The sequence below is a fragment of the Podarcis gaigeae genome (assembly GCF_964106915.1).
Source record: "Podarcis gaigeae genome assembly, chromosome: Z".
NCBI classification, from domain to species: domain Eukaryota; kingdom Metazoa; phylum Chordata; class Lepidosauria; order Squamata; family Lacertidae; genus Podarcis; species Podarcis gaigeae.
Window position 1 is genome coordinate 50,940,110 of NC_139691.1, and position 23,679 is coordinate 50,963,788.

A 23,679-nucleotide genomic window follows, 5' to 3' on the forward strand; every position below is an offset into this window, starting at 1 on the left:
ATTTTAAGCAACAACAGAAGAGACAGACAGTGGTGCATTTATTAGACATACAGGATGTGCTTTTATTATCTCATAACATTCCAAATTTAATTGCCATTTCGAGAGTTGCAGACGGTTGCACCCTTTTCCAGCGTCGGCTGAGCCTCCCTGGGCAGAAGCAGTCGGCGCTGTGCCGCTCAGCGCATGAGGAGGCTGTGCTTGGGCCCGTCTACCCTCTCCAGCTTCTCAAAGTGCTTGCGAGCGTTGCGGATGTTGATCAGGGTGGCGGCAGAAGCTGGAAGTGAGCCGGGAGAGGAGGGATGAGTTTCCTGGCTTCCCCATACCTGCAGAACTCCCCACCACTGGATTCCCACAACATTGGACCATTCAAAGGAGCACTTTCCAAATTTTCCCATAACTGCGGAATTCCCCACCATTGGATTCCCCCGGCACCTGAGCGCTTTCCCACCTTTCTGATACCCATGGAACTCCTTGCCACTGGATTTGTGGAGGATTTGAACCCGAGCCTTTCAAACTTACGTATGGAAGGGTCGGACATGACGACCATTACGTAGGTGTTGGAGGTGAAGATGTCGATGAAGGCGGCGAAATTCGAATTGCGCACCTCCATGCTCTGGAAGGAGGCGGCCAGTTTGCTGGTGGTGGGGGAGGACATTTATGAGCACAGCTCAAACATTCCAGGATTCAGATTTGCAGTTTTTGATTTTAGAAATTGATATTTATTTGGATTTTAATGTCATGAATTCAGTATTAATAGTAGATTATATTTACATCAAATTTATAAATATTATAAATTCAATATAAGTATTAAATCTGCATTAAATTTTAAAATATATTAAAATTTTATTGAATTGAAAAAGATTATAAAATAAACATATATTAAAACTATTAAATTTTATAAATTTTATTATAAATTTATTATAAATGTTATGTTATATTAAATCTACATTAGATTTATCCATAGAGTAAATTAAATATAAATATATTAAATCTGTATTAAAATTATAAATACATTCATACCTCGGGTTAAAGACGCTTCAGGTTGAGCGTTTTCAGGTTGCGTCCCGTGGCATCCCGGAAGTAACAGAAAGGGTTACTTCCAGGTTTCGCCACTCACGCATGTGCAGATGCTCAAAATGTGTGCGGCGAATCACGACCCGCGCACACACAGACGCGGGTTGCTTTCTGCTCAGGGCTCCAGAACGGATCCCGTTCGCAACCAGAGGTGCCACTGTATTGTAATTTAAATATAAATATTTGATTTATATCAAATTTATAAATATTATCAAATAAATATATTAAATCCGTATCAAATTTATAAAAAAGTATAAATTAAATATAACTTTATTAGATTTCTATCATATTTATAAATTATACTATAAAATAAATAAAAATATATTAAACCTGCCTTACATTTATAAATAGAATAAATTAAATATAAATATTATAGAGTGTCTTAAATTTATAAATAGTGCAAATTAAATATATATATCAAATTTATCAATATTATGAAATAAATATAAATATTAAATCAGTTTTAAATTTATAAATAGTGCAAATTAAGCATGAATATTATATCACATTTAAGCTACATTTGTAAATATAAATTGAATTATAAAACAAAGATAAATATTATATTAAATCTGTACTAAATTTATAAATAGAATAAACCAAATACAAATACTACATTAAATCTGTATTAAACTTAGAAATATTATCAATTAATTGCCAATCTTGTGAACTGTATTTGGGAAACAGTTTAAATTGACATTTTAGACTTGTCAGTTAATCGACTTCACTCCCTCCAGCCTCATGGTTACCGTATTTCCTTTCTACGTAATAGCATTTGTAATTTTTCCTACTTATCTTTCATCATTTCAATTGTCACATTTTAAAATAAATATAAGAAGGTAAAAATAAAAAATTACATTTAGACTTGTCAATTAATCGACAACATTATCACCTCATTTTATTTTATTGTATTTTATAATTAAATAATCAATTAAATTAAAACTTGCATTTGAAGAATTTTAAATTTTAGGATTATAATTTTAGGATTGAAATTATAAATTATATTTGATGTTATCAATTAAGCTTATACATGATTATAATAATGAGACAGACCTAATTTCCATGTCACGGCTGCCAAGCTATTTTCCAGAATTCCACCCCCACCCCGAAACAGCCATCTAAAGTAACATGTTTCTCACCTGCAGCTCAGTTTGAATTGTTTGATGATATTGCTGATTTTCTCAAATCGGTGGATGTCTCTCTGCTCTTTGCACTGATAGTGGGAAATCACCTGTAGGGAGGGGAAAACTATAATAAATTTCTTTTATTTCTACAGAAAGCATTGCCCAATTCCTTTCCCAGAATGCTTTGCTGGAGAGGCAAACAAAATCTTTTTTTACAGAAAGGTTCAGACCTGCTGGCATCTTCTGAATATCAACGAGCAAATGAAGGTTTTCTTTTCAGAATGATACATTTTTAGAGCAGGGTGAATTTGATTTGAATCAAATCAATTTAAATAACGGTTTAGATCGCTTGTCAGTTAAGGATTTCCTACAACTGTCAATATTAAGAGGAGGCCAGCAAAGGATTTAAATCAAGTCTTACTTTATTGGAAAGAGAAAAACAGTCATTTCCTTAATAGAATTTAAACCATTTATTTATTAATTTATTTAATAACAAATAATGATAATAATGATAATAATAATCCTATCCCGAATCCAGATCCCCAGCTTCTATCCCTATCTCTAAACCTTATCCCTAACCCTAATAATAAAAAATAATAATAACAATAACAATAACAACCCTATCACTAATCCCTATTCCTGTCCCTAACCCTAACCCTAACCCTAATAATAATAATAATAATAATTTATTCTTTATACCCCACCCATCTGACTGGGTTTCCTCAGCCACTCTAGGTGGCGGTAGCAGCAGTGAAATGTGAGTGATCGTAGTTCATTAAAAGGTTGGTTTTCTTCCAAAAAGATTACAGATTGCTGAGAGCTCCTCTCCTGGGAGTCAGTCTCCACTTTAAGATGATGACTCGACTGAGTGCGAAGTGTCGCATTTCCTTCGACGAAAGCACTGTGGGAGGAACCTTCTCTTAGCATATTGTGACATAGTTTGCCCCCTATCCTGTACTCCCCCTTTTCTACGCTCGGGAATACTCAAAGGCTGACCTGCCATCTCTGAAAGGCTATCTGCAGATTCCCCTAGCCTGGGAGATGACCCTTCTCCTACTTCCTGGGAATGATTTTCCACGGCCACCTCTCTTATCTGCATTTGGCTCTCTGCCCGGGCTGGCAGCTGCTCAGGAAGACTATCTGTAGCCCTGACAGCGGCTCCCAACATAACAACAACAACAACAACAACAACAACAACAACAACAACAACAACAACCTTATCTCTAATCCCTATTCCTAACCCTAATAACATCATTATCATCATCAACAACAATAATCTTACCAGGAAAGTCGCCCGCTCAAAAAGAAGGACCTCGTCGGCTTCAATGATCTGCGCAAAATTCCTCAGGTTGGTCTCCAGTTGCTGAACGTTGGGGATAAGCTGGTAGACTATACTCGACCACGCCTGCCCCGCAAAAAATCGAATGAAATCAAATTAATTTGTGTTATTAAATCAAATTAAGGAATGAAATCAAACAAATTTGTGCTATTAAATGAAACTCAGTTGAACGAAATTGAATGAATTGGTGTTATGAAATTAAACTAAACCGAATTCACTTGAATTAAGGTAGTTTTTTTCCTTTGCAAAAACGAGTCGCACGTTGGCAAGTCATACGGAGTCCATTCCAGAAGTCCGCCCGGAAACTAAACCATGGTTTCCAATTGGCAGCAGGGAGCTCCTGATAAAATCCCTTTTTACAGAAAGTTTCAACCTTGCTTGCATTTTCTTAATAGTGACAATCGCAGGAAGGAATAATAATAATAATAATAATAATAATAATAATATTGATGATGAATCCATTTTTTACAGAAAGGCTCAACCTTGCTAGCATCCCGTACCAAAGGCCCGAGTTTGAGGGGGTACGAGGTACAACTATATGGGCAAAAAAAGAAAGAAAATAAAAGATTTCAGGCGCTCCTTGTAGAGCGTTTCATCCCAGATGGAGGTCTGGAAGCAGGTGCATTGAATTAATTTGAATGAAATTGAATTAACTTGAATGAAATCAAATGAATTTGTGCTATTAAACTAAATTAATTTGAACGAAATTGAATGAAAACAAATGAATTGGTGCTTTTAAATTGAATTAATTTGAATGAAATTGAATTAATTTGAAGGAAACCAAATCAACTTGAATCAAATCAAATGAAATCAAATGAATTGGTGCTATGAAATTAAGTTGAATTTCAAAGGAATTCACTTAAATGAAATTGAATGAATTTGTGCTATGAAATTGAATGAATTTGAATGAAACTGAATCAACTTGAATGAAATCGAATGAAATCGAATGAATTGGTGCTATGAAATTAAGTTGAATTTCAATGGAGTTTAAATCAAATCGAATGAATTTGTGTTATGAAATTTCAATGAAATTAACTTCAAGGAAATTGTGTTATTCAGTTGAATTGAAGAACTGAAAGGTCAGAGTTTGAGGGCATTGGGAACCAAGGTACAACTGTATGAGCAAAATGTATATATATATATATATATATTTCAGTCACACCTTGTAGAGAGTTTCATCCCAGATGGAGGTCCGAAAGCAGGCGCACTCCAGCGGGCGCGAGAGCCGCTTCAAATCCTCCTCCCTCTCCTTGAAAATCTGCAGGAGACAAAATCCATCTTGGCAGCGGGTTGGACTAGATGACCCTGGTGCCCCTTCCCCATAGAAATCCCTCGCCTATCAAACTTGATTTAAATCTATTTACAGAAAGGTTCAGCCTCTCAAGAGGGAGAATACTTTTCAGAATCATAAAATAATAATAATGTTATTCTTTATACACTGCCCATCTAGGTGGCTCCCAACAGAATGATCATGATCATGATCATGATCATATTTTGCCCCTTGCAGTCGACATGGAGCACTCGCCCGTCTGCTTCCTGGGCAACCTGGTCCTCAACCTCTAGGAATGTGACGGATAAGTACCTCGCCAAGTTAAAAGGGACACCTGGCGGTCACCAAGTCTGACCCACCACCAGGCAGGACTCTCTCCTCAAGTAGCCTGGACAGATGGCCGCCCAGCCTCTGCTTGAAATCTAAGCGATGGATGGAAATCACAATTTAAACCCCTCGCCCGTCCAACTGGGTTTAAATTCCTTCTTTACAGTACAGCTCAGCCATGCTGGCATCCTCTTCATCGTGATTTTTCTCATTTAAATCCCGATTCAAATCCAGATTTAAATCAGTCAGACTCAGGCTTTGCTGGCCTGCTCTTAATTTGGACAATCAGAGGGAGGTTTCCTTTTTGGAATAATAAAATCCCTTTTTTACAGAAAGGTTCAGCCTTGCTGACACCCTCTCAATATGGCCAATCGGAATTCCTTTCCAGAACCCTAAAATCCTCGCTGGCAACCCTCCTAAGACTGAAAACCTGAGTCTCCAACCCCTATCCCTATAATTCCCTGCTAATCTGGCTGGGTGTCGGGCGGCTCCTAACATAATACAGTGGTACCTCGGGTTACATACGCTTCAGGTTACAGACTCCGCTAACCCAGAAATAGTACCTCGGGTTAAGAACTTTGCTTCAGAATGAGAACAGAAATCGCGAGGCGGTGGCGGGCAGCAGCATGAGGCCCCATTAACTAAAGTGGTGCTTCAGTTTAAGAACAGTTTCGGGTTAAGAATGGACCTCCAGAACGAATTAAAAAATCTACATCAGACATTCAAAAACCAACAAGCCTGTTATCCCAGCCTGGTTAACCCCCTAAAAACTACCCCATTGTTATGTACTGAAGTTCTCACCCTGGGCCAGCAGGGGGATACTGTAGATATTTTTCACCCAGGAAATAAGGAATTGAAAGTGACAGTGAGTGGATCGTTACAGAAAGTTGTTACTGTTGCCATGTAGTTGAACTCTATATAAGCAGGTTGGCTGAACCCTTCAGCCCTGTTCTGTTCTGGCCTGTGAATAAACAAGAGCTGTCTGAAGAATCACTGTGTTGTCTGATATGTTCACCCACAACTTAACACTGGCGACAAGGATGGGATTGATGGATATCAGAGCACAGCCAGACACAGCCACCCTCTGAGCTGAGCTGAATCACTGAGCTGAAACACGGAGCGAAATCACTGAACAGAACCAATTCAGAGCTGACCGTTCTGGCTAGAGCACTGTGTTCTATCCATCGCCCTCCACGTTGGCATCAGAACCATGACTTCACTCATGCCTCTACCGCCGTTTGCCCCAGCCTCTGAATCATGAGATGCCTACCTCGCTCAGTTTGACTGCTACCTCCAAGCCAACGAGCTGACCGAAGTATCAAAGGAGCGCAAGCGGGGCCTATTCCTCAGCCTCTGTGGGCCTGAGGTGTTTGAGAAGGCGCGAGCATTGGTTGCGCCTGTAGCAGTCCAGGCAACACCGCGGGACACGATTCAAGAGACGCTCCGCAACCACTATGTGCCAAAGCCGTCCGAGATTGCTGCCCGCCATGCGTTCTACCACCAGAACCAGGCAGAGGGGGAGTCAATTAACAACTACACCACCGCCCTCCGACAGGCTGCAATGCACTGCGAGTTCCGATTCGGGGGGCAACTCCCATCTCTTGCGGGGGCGCAATTAGTGCCAGCACCATCCGTTAAGAGTTTGGGTGTAATCTTCGACACCTCCCTTTCCATGGAGGCGCAGATTGCAGCTATAACAAAAGTGACATTTTTCCAGCTCCGCCAAGCTAAGCAGTTGGCTCCTTGCCTCTCTCGCCCTGACCTAGCCACTGTGATCCACGTGACGGTCACCTCCAGATTGGATTATTGTAACTCGCTCTACATGGGGCTGCCCTTGAGACTGATCCAGAAACTCCAGCGGGTGCAGAATGCTGCAGCGAGACTCCTTACGGGGTCTTCGCTGCGAGATCACATTCACCCGGTGCTATACCAGACACACTGGTGGAGTACAGGATCAGGTTTAAGGTGCTGGTTTTAACCTTTAAAGCCCTATACGGCCTAGGGCCCTCGTACCTACGGGACCGCCTCTCCTGGTATGCCCCACAGAGAAACTTACGGTCTTCAAATAAAAACATCTTGAAGGTCCCAGGCCACAGAGAGGTTAGGCTGGCCTCAACTAGAGCCAGGGCTTTTTCGGCTGTGGCTCCGATCTGGTGGAACACTCTGTCACAAGAGACTAGGGCCCTGCAGGGCCTGCAAGACAGAGCTGTTCCACCAGCCCTTTGGTCAGGGCACAGCCTGACTCTCTCCCTCGGCAATCTTCGCGGAGCTCTGGCCCAATGATTGCCAGTGGCTTGATTTGAATTAATTTTATAATGAATGATTTTAGAGTGTTGTTTGTGTTGTACTTTTGTACTGTTTTATAGTTGTTTACAGCCCTGAGCCCGGCTTCGGCTGGGGAGGGCAGGATATAAATAAAATTTATTATTATTATTATTATTATTATTATTATTATTATTTACTGAAGTTCTCACCCTGGGCCAGCAGGGGGATAATGTAGATAGTTTTCACTCAGGTCCGCATATGCAAATAAGGAATTGAAAGTAACGTTCAGTGATTGGATAGTTACAGAAAGTTGTTATTATTGCCATGTAGTTGAGCTCTATATAAGCAGGTTGGCTGAACCCTTCAATTCAGTTCTGTTCTGGCCTGTGAATAAACAAGAGCTGTCTGAAGAATCGCTGTGTCGTCTGATATGTTCACCCACAACTTAACACCCATAATTAAATACAATATACTCCCATAGAGATTACCTTACACTGCGTTTAAAACCAAAATAGCATTTGGATAGAAACTGTTTCTCATGAGGCTAGTCCCAGTCTTTATAACCCTGTGTGCGCACTAGCCTGCACTATCTCTGCAGTTTCCTATGGCACCTGGAAGCATAGATTTGATCCAAGGTGGGAAGAGTGCACCCAGTTATTCTCCCTGCAGGCTTTACAACCCTGGACAGCTCCCCCCCCCCCCGACCGTACAGCTCCCAAACCACACACACAGACCGTAAGTTAATACACTCTCATCAGTACAATGGTAAAATGCCATCAACAGGTCCTTTGAAAGATTATTTTTCCAGAGGATTCTCAGAAAATATAACCTCTGCTGTGCTCTCTTCATAAGGTCTTGCTGTTTTCTCCCCAGGTTAGGTCATCTCTCAACTCCATTCCCAGAAATCAAAACACCAAGACCTGTTCCACACACTTCCCCTCAATAATAAGTCACTGAATATTCAATTTACATTTCCTAAAGTCCACAATAATCTCTTTTGTTTTATTTAAGTTAAGGAGTAAGTTGTTTTTCCTGCACCACTCCCCCAACTGCTCAACTTCCTATAGGCCACCTCCCCCTCTCCAGCCGTGATTAAACCAACTACCGTTGTATCATCTGCAAACTTAATGATCTTATTACTGGGATTTTTGGGGGCCCAGTCAGCTGTACAGAGTGTATATAAAAGCGGGCTCAACCACGCACCCCTGCAGCGTTCCCGTATTCATGATGAAATCCGCAGAGACGTGGGAACCCATCCTGATCCGTTGGGAACGGTTTTACAGAAAATCTAATACAATGGTACCTCTGGTTAAGAACTTAATTCGTTCCAGAGGTTCATTCTTAACCTGAAACTGTTCTTTGGTTTTTTTGGCAAGGGTATAATGGTAGCGGATTTCAGACAGGGTGGAACGGTGGCTTGGGCCAGAGACTGGTTAAAAATCTTCAAAAAGATTCCTGCCAGTTGGTCGGAACAATCTCTTAGCACCCTGCCAGCCACCCCATCCGGGCCCATAGCCTTCTTTGTGTTTACCTCCTTTAATATTCGCCTCACTTCTCCCTCTTCTACCCTGGCAGCATTTCTTAATATGGCCAATCAGAGGCAGCTTTCCTTTCCAGAACTGTAAAATCCTTCCTTTATGCGGACGTTCAGGAAGGATTTCACGGTTCCGAAGAGGAAACCTGCCTCCAATTGGCCATATTGAGAGGGTACCAGCGAGGCTGGACATTTGTGTCAAAATAAAAAGGGTTTAAATCAAGTCTTACTGACTAGTGATTTAAATCGTGATTTCAATCAATTCAACTGAAATCAAATCCATCCTCAATAAAAATGATGATGATTTATTTACACACCGCCTATCTGGTTGGGTTTCCCCAGCCATTCTGGGAGCCTCCCAACAACAACATAATAATAATAACAACAACAACAATAACAACAACAACCCTATCCCTAATCCCTAAGTCCAGCCTCACTGGCACCCTCTTAATACGGCCAGAGACAGCTTTCCTTTCTTTAAGCAGAGGTTCAGCCTTGCTGGCAACCCTCCTAAACCCGATACCCCTAACCCCTATCTCTATCCCTAACCCTAATAATAATAACCTGCCCATCCAGCTGGCTTTCCCCAGGCACTCTGGGCAGCTCCCAACACAAAAAGAAGAAGAAGAAGAAGGAGGAGGAGGAGGAGGAGGAGGAGGAGGAGGAGGAGGAGGAGGAAGAACCCTATCCCTAACACCAAGTCCTATCCCTATCTCTATCCCTATTTCTAATAATAATAATAATAATAATAATAATAATAATAATTTATTCTTTATACCCCAGCCACTCTGGGCGGCTCCCAAAATAAAATAATAAGAATAAGAATAAGAATAAGAATAATAACCCTATCCCTCATGCCAGCTTTGCTGACACCCTCTCAATACGGCAAATTGGAGGCAAGTTTCCTTTCCTTTACAGAGGTTCAGCCTCGCTGGCAACCCCCATGACCCTGGAAACCTTTGGTAGAATTAAAGCCAGGGGTCCCCTTTTCGCTCACCAGCTCGCGCTGATCCTCCTGGACCAAGTCCATCTTGTGGACCAGGCAGAAGACTTTGGCATCAGGCGAGTTCTGCAAGATGGCTTCCAGGCACGACTGGTAGTAGTGCATGTCCTTCTCAAGCTCCCGACTCTCGACGTCAAAGACGTAAATCAGAACCTCGACGTTGCGGAATATGTTGTCCCTCTGGCTGGTGAAGTAGTTCTCCATGAAGGTGTCCTGGCTGAGAAAACCGGGGGATTTAAATTATTTTATCCCAGTTAAAAAAGCAGTTTCAAATTTCAGTTCTATGCCAATTCAAAACAGGTTTGACCGGTCTCAGTCAGGGAGGGCAGGATACAAATAAAAGTTTATTATTATTATTATCATCAATTTTCCAGGCTGGGCAACCAATTCAGGCCATTTCATGCCATTTCAGAGGGGGCTAGCAAGGCGGAACCTTTCTGAAAAAAGGGATTTTTTTTTTATTTCAAAAAGTATTGTCCCTATTCAGAGGTTGCCAGCAAGGCTGAAGATTTCGATTGGATTTAAATGTTACGGACCAGGGATTTAAATGGTGGATTTAAATGAAATCCACTCAGCATATCAGTGTAAAAACCACTCTGTGAATTGAGGATTCTATAAAGGAAACGTTTCTCCGCTTGTCCATATTCAGAGGATGCCAGCAAGACTGAGTCTTCCTGCTAAAAAAGGCATCTTATTCTTCCAAAAAGGAAACCTCCCTCTGCTTGTCCATATTAAGAGGAGGCCAGCAAGGTTGAACCTCTCTGTAAAAAAAGGGATTTTATTACAGTGGTACCTCGAGTTAAGTACTTAATTCGTTCTGGAGGTCTGTTCTTAACCTGAAACTGTTCTTAACTTTAGCTAATGGGGCCTCCTGCTGCTGCCGCGCTGCTGGTGCACGATTTCTGTTCTCATCCTGAAGCAAACTTCTTAACCAGAGGTACTATTTCTGGGTGAATGGAGTCTGTAACCTGAAGCGTATGTAACCTGAAGTGTATGTAATACAGGTACCACTGTATTCCAAAAAGGAAACCTTCCTACGGTTGTCCATATTAAGAGGATGCCAGCAAGGTTGAACCTTTCTGTAAAAAAAGATTTAATTCCTTGCTGACTACTGATCTAGATCATGATTTATATCAATTTGATTTAAATCATCATTATTATTAGTAGTATTTTATTTATACCCCGCCCATCCAGCTGGGTTTCCCCAGACATCTGAAGGCAGCCATGTTTAGGGAAGTCTGGCTGATTTAAATCTGGAATCGAATGGGAATTGAAATGAGAAAAATCAGGATGAGAAGGATGCCAGCAAAATCTGAGCTGTCCTGGCGAGAGGTTTAAATTGTGATTTCCATTGTCTGGATTTCAAGCGGAGGGCAGGCGGCCGTCTGTACAGGATGTTTGAGGCGAGAGTCCCGCCTAGCGGCGGGTCAGACTGGATGACTGCCAGGGGTCCCTTTTAACATGGCAAGGGGGGGCAAGAGGTACTTACCCACCGCAGTCCCAGAGGTTGAGGACCAGGTTGCCCAGGAAGCGGACATGCGAGTGCTCCACGTCAACTGTAAGGGGCAAAATGTTATTGTTATTATTGTTATTATTATAATTATTCTGTTGGGAGCCGCCCAGATGGGCAGTGTATAAAGAATAACGTTATTATTAGTAGTAGTACAACAAAGCCAGTGGACCTGATGGGATACCTGCCGAAATCTTAAAAGTGGGTGGAACTGAACTTACATAACAACTTCACAAGCTCATCAAAAAAATCTGGGAAAGAGAAGAAATCACAGCAGACTTTAGGGATGCCAAAATTATCAATCTCTTTTAAAAAAGGTAATGGAACTGATTGTGGAAACTATTGAGGCATCTCTCTTTTAGCTGCAGCTGGCAAAATTCTTGCAAGGATCTTAGCAAACCGCCTCGTAACAATATCCAAGGTGACCCTTCCTGAATCCCAAAATTGTTTTCAGCCTTCTAGGGAGACAGTGGACATGATTTTCACCGCTCGACAGCTTCAAGAAAAATGCAGAGAGCAAAACCAACCCCTGTATATGGCGTTTATTGACCTGACTAAAGCCTTCAACACTGTAAATCATAATGCCCTGTGGACTGTCATTCTGAAAATTGGCTGCCCTCCATGATTGGCTGCCCTCCGTCATTCGACTCCTCTAGGATTACCATATTTTTCACTCCATAAGATGCATTTTTTCCTCTTAAAAACTAAAGGGAAAGGTCTGTGTGTCTTATGGAGTGTGTGGTCTCTGAAGCTAAACTGCCGGAATGCGGCACACTCCTGAGCTGTTCTTTGGGACTGGCTGGTGAAACCCCGGGTGCCGGCAAACCAACCGGGGCTTCCCCCGCCAGCCCCGACAAGCTCTGGGAGCAGCGGGAAGGCTGCGTGCAGCCTGTCCGCTGCTCCCTGAGCTGCTCTTTGTGGCTGAGGGGGGGGGACCCAGGCTTCCCCCTCCAGCCCTGAGCAGCTCTGGGGTAGCCCACGAAGCCTCCGCAGGGCAGCAGGATGAAGGCTCCCCGCTGCCCTGAGGAGGCTTCGCGGGCTACCCCAGAAATCAGAACAGCTAGAGGGAGCGCTGTGCAGTGCTCCCTCTTGCTGTTTTAGCTTCTGCCTTGGCGGCGCAAAGCCTCCGCAGGGCAGCAGGGAGCCTTCATCCCACTGCCCTGCGGAGGCTTCCTACGGCTATCCCTGGCTTCTGCGGAGGCTTCTTACGGCTATCCCTTTTCTGCGGGAGGTGGGGGAAGGGACAGAGCACACGGCTCTGTCCCTTCCCCCCACCTCCCAGAAAAGCCCCCAAGAGCCATGCTCCCTTTAAAGAGCGCACGGCTCTTGCGGGAGGCGGGGAGAAGCCAGTAGGCTTGCTTCCGCTGAAGCCAGGAGGGCAAGAGGGAATGGTGTGCACCGATTCCGCTTGCTCTCCTGGCTTCAGGGATAGCCCCGCAAAGCCTCCTGAGCGAAGAGGGAGGAGCGCTCCCTCTTTGCTCAGGAGGCTTTGCGTTGCTTTCTTATTTCTTGTTTTCCTCACCTAAAAACTAATTGCGTCTTATGGTCCAGTGCGTCTAATAGAGCGAAAAATACGGCATATGACAGCAACAATCACAGATAACAATGCCTCTCAAAGTGAACCATTCACAGTGGGATCAGGTATTAAACAGGGTTGTGTTATTGCCCCAACTCTATTCATTATTTTCGTTGCCATGATCCTACACTTTGTCCAAGGGAAACTCCCCACCAGAGTAGAAATAATATATCAAACAGATGGAAAGCTCTTCAATCTGAGCAGGCTGAAAGCAAAAAGTAAGGTTACCATAACTTCCATCATAGAGCTTCAATATGCTGGTGACAATGTAGTGTGTGCATGCTCAGAGGATGACCTCCAAACCATCTCTGCAGAAGCTTACAAAAAGCTTGGCCTGTCACTCAATATCCAAAAACCAAAGTGCTGCACCAACAAGTACAAAATAACCCCTCTGCAGCGCCACAAATCCAACTCAGTGGTGTAACGTTGGAAAATGTCAATCACTTCTCCTACCTAGAGAGTTATCTTTCCGCAAGGGCTGACATTGATTCCAAAATCCAGAATCACCTGAGCTCTGCAAGTGCGGTTTTCTCACAAATGAAGGGCCAAGTGTTTGAGGACCGGGACACTGGCAGGGAAACCAAAATGCTTGTTTACAAAGCTATTGTACTACCAACCTTACTGTATGCTTGTGAAACATGGACCACTTATAAATGCCACCTCCAGCTTCTCAAAAGATTCCATCAACAGTATATCCAAAAAAAATTACACATCACTTGGGAAGACAGGCAAACTGGAGTGTACTGGAAGAAGCAAAGGTCACCAGTGTTGAAGCAATGATTCTTCAACAATCGGTCATGTTGTGGGGATGCCTGATTATCGTCTTCCAAAGCAACTACTCTATTCCGAACTTAAAAATTGAAAGCATAATGCTGGTGGTCAGCAAAAGAGGTTTAAAGACTGTCTCAAGGCAAATCTTAAAAAATGTAGTATAAACACTGACAACTGGGAAACACTGGCTTGTGAGCGCTCCAGTTGGAGAACAGCCTTGACCAAAGGTGTCATGGGCTTTGAAGACACTCAAACTCAGGACGCAAGGGAGAAATGTGCTAAGAGGAAGGCATGCTTGGCAAGCCCTCACCGTGGTCAACTCTCGCCTCGAAGCCAATGTCCCCACTGTGGAAGGACGTGTGGATCCAGAACTGGCCTCCACAGTCACTTACGGACTCATTGTTAAAACCGTGTTTATGGAAGACAATCTTACTCGGCTACAAGTGATTTCCAAAGAAGAATTATTGTTTGCCAAAGAACAGCAGCAGAAGAAGAATGAGCTTGAAGAAGAAAAAGAAATAGAAATTGAGATAATTATTCCTACTATTCTCATTATTTTCATCCTCATTTAACAAAGAACAACAGTGCCAGAATAAGAAGGATCTTGAATGAGAATGAGCTGAAAAAGAGCAGGACGAGGCGGAGGAGGAAGAAGAAGAAATTATTATTCCTATTATTATTATTATTATCATCATCATCATCATCTTCATTTGGCCAAGAACAGCAGCACCAGAATGAGAAGAAGAATGAGATTGAATAAGAAGAATGAACTGAAAAAGAAGATGAAGAAGAAAAAGAAATTATTATTCCTATTATTATCGTTATTTTCATCATCATTTGGCAAAGAGCAGCAGCAACAAAATAAGAATGAAAATGAGCTTGAATAAGTAGAACGAGCTGAAGAAGAAGAAAATGAGATTATTATTCCTATCATCATCCTCATCATCAGGCCAAGAACAGCAGAACCAGAAGAAGAAGAAGAATGAGCTTGAAGAAGAACGAACTGAAGAAGAAAATGAGATTATTATTATTATTCGTATTCCTATTCCTATTATTATTATTATTCCTATTATTCCTATTATTATTATCATCATCATCTGGCCAAGAACAGCAGCACCAGAAGAATGAGCATGAATAATAAGAACGAGCTGAAAAAGCAGAAAAAGTTCATTCTTCTTTTTATTATTCTGGCACGGTTCTTTCCCTAATAATAATAAAAAAAAATGAGCAAGCGACAGCAAAGGTTGCAAGGTTCTCAGCAGTAGTAGTAATAATAACAACAAGAAATTGAATTAACTTGATTGAAATCCAATGAATTTGTGCTATTAAATTAACTTGAATGAAATCAAATGAATTTGGGGGAAATGGCAATAAAACCTTGTCCCTCCGCCATTTTTATTTTATTTTTTCCCCATCTCTACCCAGCACCCTTCCTCTTACTTGTGGCGCCCAGTCGGCGGGTGTCGCGGGCGATGTAGTTGGCAAAGATGATGGACCTCATGCTGGTTTTGCCAGAGCCGCTCTTGCCCATCAGGAGAACCTGGGGCGAATAAAGAATAAAACATAAAATTATTAATAAAATTGTTGTTGTTGTTGTTGTTGTTAGGGTTAGGGGTTAGAGAAAGGGTTATTATTATTATTCTGTTCGGAGCCACCCTGAGTGGCTGGGAAAACCCATCTGGATAGACAGTGTATAAATAATTACATTATTTATTATTGAGGGTGAATTTGATTTCAATCAAATCGATTTAAATCACAACTTAAAAAACTCGTCAGTAAGATTTGATTTAAACCCTCTTTTACAAAAAAGCTTCAGCCTCGCCGGCATCCTATGAAATTATGGAGAGGCTTCATCACTCAGCTGCTTCTATTTGGACCCATTTTCTGCTGTACTTGATTGGAAGGAGAAAAAGAATCATTTCCTTCATAACATAACAATTTATTTCACTAAAACAAGAACATTATAGCATCACAATTTAAATCACGATTGAAACCACAAGTCAGTAAGACTTGATTTAAATCCTGTTTCAGGTTTAGGCTTGCTGGTATCCTCCTAATACTGACAACAGGAGGAAGCTTTCCTTTTTGGAATAATATATTTTCAGTGTAGTTTTCACAGTTACGGTATATCCAGGGTGAATTTGATATATCATTATCTCAAAAGTGACTGATTTGCTTCTTCTCTTAGAAATGTATAGACCAATAATTATGAAATGATGGTGAGGTTTAGTAAGTCAACTACTTATATTTGGACTAGTTTTTTTGCTGTACTTGATCGGAAGGAGAAAAATAATCATTTCCTTCATAGCAATTGAAACAATTTATTTCGCCAAAACAAAAACATGATCACATATGTATCCATGTTTGTTAGCTGATGTGCTGAAACAATTTTTTAAATAAAAAAAACTTATGACTTGAAAAACTTTAAATGAATCCTTATTTCTGATAAACAGCCTTTTCACTAGAAAGTAACTGAAAAGAGAAAATCTTTACAAAACGGAGGTGTTTGGGGTCCAAGGTTTAACTGCATAAGCAGCAGGCCAAGAGAAACTACAGCCCTCACCTTCTTCTTCATGGCTGCGTTTGGCATCACACGCCTGCAAGGAGAAAAAATATATATTTTATAATATTACAATACAATACAAATAATATAATATGACCCCACCCATTATAACATTATTATTAACATAATTATTATTATAGAAGTCACCTGGTGTGGAAAAGGTGAGGCAAAAGCAGCAGGCCCTCAGCCAGTATTGTAATATGATGATGATGATGATGATAATAACAACCCTATGCCTTAACCCTAACCCTAATAATAATAATAACAACCCAATCCCCATTCCTGTCCCTAATTCCTATTCCTATCTCTAACCCCTATCCCTAATATGGTTTTCCCAGTAGTGATGTATGGAAGTGAGAGCTGGACCATAAAGAAGGCTGATCGCCGAACAATTGATGCTTTTGAATTATGGTGCTGGAGGAGACTCTTGAGAGTCCCATGGACTGCAAGAAGAAGATGGAGGGCACAAGGAGAAGGGGATGACAGAGGACGAGATGGTTGGACAGTGTTCTTGAAGCTACAAACATGAATTTGACCAAACTGCGGGAGGCAGTGGAAGACAGGAGTGCCTGGTGTGCTCTGGTCCATGGGGTCATGAAGAGTCAGACACGACTAAATGACTAAACAACAACAACATATGAGTACAGTATATACGATAAGTATATTAGTATATAGTACAACAGTATACCATTATATGTTATACATATTATATATAATAGTAATTATTATTACAGGGGAAGTTGGCTAGAGAGATTATGGAATACTGTAGTAGTAGAAGTAATAATAATAATAATGGAATTTGACAAGAGTAATAATAATAATAATAATTAGGGAAGTTGGCTAGAGTGATAATAGTATAATTATAATTATTATGGAAGTTAGCTAGAGCGATAAAATAATAATAATAATAATAATAATAATAATAATAATAATAATAAAGGGAAGTTAGCTAGAGTGATAATAGATTATTAGCATCATCATCATTAGTAGGGAAGTTGGCTACAGTGGTAATAGTATTATTATTATTATGGAAGTTGGCTAGAGTGATAATAGAAGAAGCAGCAGAAAAAGAAGAAGAAAAAGAAGGCGGCAAGTTGGTTAGAGTGTGTTGCAGGAATTTATGTATAGGTGGGGGGGTTGCCCCTCCAGCAGATATCATGCACATGTAGCACACTACCAAAATCAGCACAATCGCTTTTGTGACTTTTGTGATTTGTCCCCACAAAACACTGCATCACAGTTTCTTCCTATCTATTCAAAGGGCCTTTGCTGCATGATACCAAATGTAAGAATTCACTGATAAATGTATCTCTGTACTGGCTCACTGGGAAAACTTCAGAAATTCATATAGACATGTGAGCTCAGCTATTCAGCAGCCCCTCTGCCTGAATGATCATTCCTGGAATCCTGATACCTGAGTGCCAGACAGGTAGCCATTCCAGAAATAACAAACCCAGATGAAGACAAAAGGGTGGGATTAACTTGGCTGGGAAACAGGGAAATGTGAATATCTCTTTTGTGACACTTGATGGGTGTTTGGTGGAGGGTAAGGGGACCGATGGGGCAGGGTCCAGGATGCTCAGTTTACGGCCACCAGACCTTCCCTTTCATGATGTAACTGTGATGTAACCATGATGTAGTTAGAGGGGGTGTAACATGGGGATGAGCAGCTAATAAAAGTTTGGGGGCTCTTTTCTTCGGGGCTTCCATCTTGTTTCACCTGGTGGCAGGTGGGAGTCCTGCTGTAACAGTCTTCAATAAAGACCAAGCCTACTAGCTGCTGTTTTGCTCTGGTATTCCAGGGCTGTTGCCCTGGGAGCCCTCAGATTTCTCCATTAACAAGTGATAATAGCATTATTATTATTATTGAAGTTGGCTAGAGTGATAATAGTATAATAATTATCGTTAGTATTATTATTAGGGAAGTTGGATAGAATGATATTATGATAATTATTACGGACGTTGGCTAGAGTTAGAATGGTGATGATAATAATAATAATAATTAGTAGTACTGTAGTAGTAGTATTCGGGGCCCTGCAGTCCTTCCCCAGCGCCACATTCCCCTCAGGAACCAGAGTTCCTCTGAGCTTCTCGGGAAGACGAACCCTCCCTTCTTTTTCCCTTTTCTCGACTAGGCCGCAAAAGCCCCGGCCTCGCGTGATCCACTCACCCGGCGACAGACGGCCGCGCCCGGGGGAGAATCAGCGGAGGAGACGAAGCAGCTTGAGCGACCTCTCCCTCGACGTCGCTGGAGGCTCAGGTGACTTCAGCCAAACGGCAGCGTGACGAAGGGACGCAAATGAAGGGCAGAGTAACGCGTGGCGAGCGAACGTCGTAGCGTCGCGACGACACGTAAAGGAAGGGCAGGGCCAGCGAGGCGAGCGGACGTCGCGGCGCCCCGAAGCCGAGGCGGCCATGTTTAAAAAGGGCAGAGAGAAAATGTGGTTTTTGAATGCCAAGACTGATGGAGAAAGAAGGGAACCTAGGAGTCATCTAGCCCAACCACCTGCCAATCTCAGCTCCTGAATGACGGAGTGATTGACAGGGAGAAACGCCGGGTTATGTGCGAAGGAAATCGCCGGAAAAAACACAACCATAGATGGTAAGAGAAAAGCCACTTGCTATAGTCTCCCATATGGTCTAGCGGTTAGGATTCCTGGTTTTCACCCAGGCGGCCCGGGTTCGACTCCCGGTATGGGAAATAGAATTTTTTTTATTATTATTTTCCTTATCTGAAATAAATCAATTAAAAGCTATGGAAGATGAATAACAAGTAATGAGAGCTCCTACGTTTCGACTACCCCGTTTCAGAGCCTATAAACGCAGGTCACAGATCACAGTCACGTGGTGTGAACTCCCTCGGCCTATAACGGCCTACCTAGCAGGGCTGTTGTGAAAAGGGTTCCAAGGCAGGGAAGGACCGGGAGCTCCTGAGAGGAAAAGGGGGAAGATCAATCCATCAATCACGCCCCTCCAGCAACAGCCGCCATCCCCCCTCACCTCCTCCTCCTCCTCCTCCTGCACAGTAGGCCCGCCCCTTCTCTGGCTCCGCCTCTCTAGCGCTCCCAGTACCAGCATCTGTTGAGCGGTTGCTCCTCCTCCTGAAAGGAAGCCCCGCCTCTTCACTGCCCCCCAGCAAGTAAGCCCCGCCCTTTCTCTGTCCCCTCCCGCCTCCAGCATCAGCAGAGCGCTCTCTCGCTCTCCAATCACCTCTCCTCCTCTCTCCTCCTGTGACAAACCCCGCCCTGTCCCTGCCCTCCCTTTCTTTTTCCGCGTCATGTGATGCGCCGCGTCACGTGAGAGTTCAAGATGGCGGCGCCCGCTCGCTGAGGAGAGCCGGGATTTCTCGCAGGTGAGCCAGAGGCGCCTTCAGTTTCCTATTATTATTAATATTAAGAATATTTATTAGATTTTTTGTCCCCTGACCCCTCGAGTTTCCTACTAATATTAATATTAATATCACTTATTTAATTTATGTTCCCCCAGACCCCCTCCACTTCTCTTTTTCCGCCCAAACCCCCTCCAGTTTCCTACTAATATTAATATTAATATATTACTATCCAAAGCCAAAGGCGCCTTCAGTTTCCTATTACGTTTTATTAATATTAATAATATTTATTAATGTTTCCCCCAGACCCCCTCCACTTCTCTCCCCCCCCCAAACCCCCTCTAGTTTCCTATTAATATAATTTATTTAATTTATTTTGCCCCACAGACCCCCCGCCAGTTCCCCAATGCCCTCCAAACCCCCTCCAGTTATATTAACGTTAATATAAATTTTTTTGTTGTTGTTTAGTCGTTTAGTCGTGTCCGACTCTTCGTGACCCCATGGACCAGAGAACGCCAGGCACCTCTGTCCTCCACTGCCTCCCGCAATTTGGTCAAACACATGCTGGTAACCTCGAAAACACTATCCAACCATCTCGTCCTCTGCCGTCCCCTTCTCCTTGTGTGCTCCATCTTTCCCAACATCAGGGTCTTCTCCAGGGAGTCTTCTCTTCTCATGAGGTGGCCAAAGTACTGGAGCCTCAGCTTCACAATCTGTCCTTCCAGTGAGCACTCAGGGTTGATTTCCTTCAGTATGGAGAGGTTTGATCTTCTTGCAGTCCATGGGACTCTCAAGAGTCTCCTCCAGCACCATAATTCAAAAGCATCAATTCTTCGGCGATCAGCCTTCTTTATGGTCCAGCTCTCACTTCCATACATCACTACTGGGAAAACCATAGCTTTAACTGTACGAACCTTTGTTGGCAAGGTAATGTCTCTACTTCTCAAGATGCTGTCTAGGCCTGTCATTGCCCTTCTCCCAAGAAGCAGGCGTCTCTTAATTTCGTGGCTGCTGTCATCATCTGCAGTGATCATTGAGCCCAAGAAAGTAAAATCTCTCACTACCTCCATTTCTTCCCCTTCTGTTTGCCAGGAGGTGATGGGACCAGTGGCCATGATCTTCGTTTTTTTGATGTTGAGCTTCAGACCATATTTTGCGCTCTCCTCTTTCACCCTCATGAAAAGGTTCTTTAATTCCTCCTCACTTTCTGCCATCAAGGTTGTGTCATCTGCATATCTGAGGTTGTTGATATTTCTTCCAGCGATCTTAATTCCGGCTAGGGATTCATCCAGCCCAGCCTTTCGCATGATGAATTCTGCATATAAGTTAAATAAGCAGGGAGACAATATACAGCCTTGCCGTACTCCTTTCCCAATTTTGAACCAATCAGTTGTTCCATATCCAGTTCTAACGGTAGCTTCTTGTCCCACATAGAGATTTCTCAGGAGACAGATGAGGTGATCTGGAACTCCCATTTCTTTAAGAACTTGCCATAGTTTGCCGTGGTCGACACAGTCAAAGGCTTTTGCATAGTCAATGAAGCAGAAGTAGATGTCTTTCTGGAACTCTCTAGCTTTCTCCATAATCCAGCGCTTGTTTGCAATTTGGTCTCTGGTTCCTCTGCCTCTTCTAAATCCAGCTTGCACTTCTGGGAGTTCTCGGTCCACATACTGCTTGAGCCTTCCTTGTAGAATTTGAAGCATAACCTTGCTAGCGTGTGAAATGAGTGCAATTGTGCGGTAGTTGGAGCATTCTTTGGCACTGCCCTTCTTTGGGATTGGGATGTAGACTGATCTTCTCCAATCTTCTGGCCACTGCTGAGTTTTCCAAACTTGCTGGCATATTGAGTGTAGCACCTTAACAGCATCATCTTTTAAAATTTTAAATAGTTCAGCTGGAATACTATCACTTCCACTGGCCTTGTTATTTGCAGTGCTTTCTAAGGCCCATTTGACTTCACTTTCCAGGATGTCTGGCTCAAGGTCAGCAACCACACTACCTGGGGTATACGAGACATCCATTTCTTTCTGGTATAATTCCTCTGTGTATTCTTGCCACCTCTTCTTGATGTCTTCTGCTTCTGTTAGGTCCTTTCCACTTTTGTCCTTTATTATGGAAATCTTTGTACGAAATGTTCCTTTCATATCTCCAATTTTCTTGAACAGATCTCTGGTTCTTCCCATTCTATTGCTTTCCTCTATTTCTTTGCATTGCTTGTTTAAGAAGGCCTTCTTGTCTCTCCTTGCTATTCTTTGGAAATCTGCATTCAATTTCCTGTATCTTTCACCATCTCCCTCGCATTTTGCTTGCCTTCTCTCCCCCACTATTTGTAAGGCCTCATTGGACAGCCACTTTGCTTTCTTGCATTTCCTTTTCATTGGGATGGTTTTCGTTGCTGCCTCCTGTATAATGTTACGAGCCTCCATCCATAGTTCTTCAGGCATTCTGTCCACCAAATCTAAATCCTTAAACCTGTTCCTCACTTCCACTGTGTATTCATAAGGGATTTGATTCAGATTGTATCTTACCGGCCCAGTGGTTTTTCCTACTTTCTTCAGTTTAAGCTTGAATTTTGCTATAAGAAGCTGATGATCTGAGCCACATTCAGCTCCAGGTCTTTTTTTTTTTTTGCTGTTAATATAATGTTTTTGCTGTTAATATACTGTTTTTGTTAATATACTTGTTTTTGCTGTTAATATACTGTTAATATAAATATAATCTATTAAAGTTATATTGCCCCCAACCTCCTCCCCCAGTTCCCTATTGCCCCCACCCCCTTCACTAATATTAATATCATTTATTAAAGTTATATTGCACCCCAGGCCCCCCTCCAGTATCCTATTATTATTATTAATATTAATATCATTTATTAAATTTATATTGCCCCCTAGACTACTCCCCAGTTCCCTATTGCCCCACAGAAATGCCCAGTCCCATGAGGCAGCAGTGAGCATTTCCCTCAGTTTGCCATTGCCCTACAGACCCCCCACCAGTTTCTTATTGCCCCCAGTTCCCCATTGCCTCATACGCCCTTGGTTCCTTGGTTCCATAGGTTTCTTGGCCTCGAGACCCCCACTGTCCCCAGAACCCCCATTTCCCTATTGTCCCACATGTCCCCAGTTTCCTATTTCCTCATATGCCCCTCAGGTTCCTTGCCCTCCAGTCCCTCCAGCTACCTATTGCCCCACAGATTCCCCCCAAGTTCCCTATTGCCCCACAGACCCCACCAGTTTCCTATTGCCGCATACGCCCTGAAGCTTCCTTTCCCCACAGACCACCACTGCCCCCAGCCCGCCCAGCTTCCTATTGCCCCACATGCCCCCAGTTCCCTATTGCCTCATACACTCCCCAGGTTCCTTGTTCCCCAGAACGCCCCCAGATCCCTTTTGCCCCCCCAGACCCCCCCAGTTTCCTATTGCCTCGTATACCCCTCAGGTTCCTTGCCCCACAGACCACCACTGCCCACAGCTCCCTAATGCCCTCCAGACCCCCCAGCTTCCTATGGCCCGCTAGACCCCCCCCAATTCCTTATTGCCCCCCACACCCTCCCAGCTTTCTCTTGCCCCGCATGCCTCCAGTTTCCTATTGCCTCTTACACCCCTCAGGTTCCTTGCCCCCCCAGACTCCCACTACCCCCCAGACTCCCCAGTTCCCTATTGCTCCCCAGACACACACACCCCAGTTTCCTATTTCCACTTCCCCATCTTTGGCCCCCACTGCTACCCCAGGGGAGAAGAGAAGTTTATAAAATATGCTGCGGGTTACAATCAATGGGGTGAGAAACGTGTGTGGGGTATTGCAGTGGATTGCACTCTGGGTGGACTGAAATCAAATAGATTGAAATCACAATTGAAATCACTCCTCTGCCAGACTAGATTTCAATCCTTTTTTATGGAAAGGTTCAACCTTGCTGGCATCCTCTGAATATGGACAATCGGAAGAAGGTTTCATTTATGGAATAATGAATTTTCATAGTCTTTTTTATTCTTGAGAATTTA

The 23,679-nt window shown here is 42.8% G+C and overlaps 2 protein-coding genes across 9 annotated transcripts in view; one reads left to right on the forward strand and one right to left on the reverse strand.

Annotated features, from left to right (window-relative positions):
- Positions 1-33: 33 nt before the first annotated feature.
- Positions 34-18,664, reverse strand: LOC310836989 (ras-related GTP-binding protein A). Of its 2 annotated transcripts, XM_083723071.1 has the most exons (10): positions 18,524-18,617; positions 16,354-16,387; positions 15,231-15,330; positions 11,423-11,489; positions 9,928-10,150; positions 4,697-4,792; positions 3,478-3,600; positions 2,211-2,302; positions 520-635; positions 34-274 (listed from the first exon to the last, which is right to left on the reverse strand). In XM_083723071.1, the coding sequence occupies exons 2-10, from the start codon at positions 16,378-16,380 to the stop codon at positions 177-179; spliced, it is 942 nt and encodes a 313-aa protein (XP_083579197.1). In that variant the 5' UTR covers positions 16,381-16,387; positions 18,524-18,617; the 3' UTR covers positions 34-176. The 2 variants fall into 2 exon arrangements, with proteins under 2 accessions (XP_083579197.1, XP_083579198.1); XM_083723072.1 differs by lacking the exon at positions 4,697-4,792 and having other exon boundaries at positions 18,524-18,664.
- Positions 18,665-19,565: 901 nt separating this feature from the next.
- LOC310836913 (H(+)/Cl(-) exchange transporter 5-like) overlaps positions 19,566-23,679 on the forward strand; it is a 33,538-nt gene continuing 29,424 nt past the window's right edge. For 5 of the 7 annotated variants that reach the window (XM_083722837.1, XM_083722839.1, XM_083722836.1 and 2 more), the window contains exon 1: positions 19,610-19,705. The gene's annotated coding sequence lies outside the window, so the exon portion shown is untranslated. Of the gene's footprint in view, positions 19,706-23,679 lie in introns of all 7 variants that reach the window. The other 2 variants (XM_083722838.1, XM_083722842.1) reach the window with 2 other exon arrangements.

What these genes read in the sequence shown, in the direction of transcription:
- LOC310836989 (XM_083723071.1), bottom strand. Translation starts at nt 16,380, where the DNA reads ATGCCAAACGCAGCCATGAAGAAGAAG. An exon ending in AACCTCTGGGACTGCGGTGG is followed by an intron (nt 10,151 to 11,422) that starts GTAAGTACCTCT and finishes CGGTTTTCTCAG; the next exon opens with CCAGGACACCTTCATGGAGA. An exon ending in CATGTCCGACCCTTCCATAC is followed by an intron (nt 275 to 519) that starts GTAAGTTTGAAA and finishes GCTCACTTCCAG; the next exon opens with CTTCTGCCGCCACCCTGATC.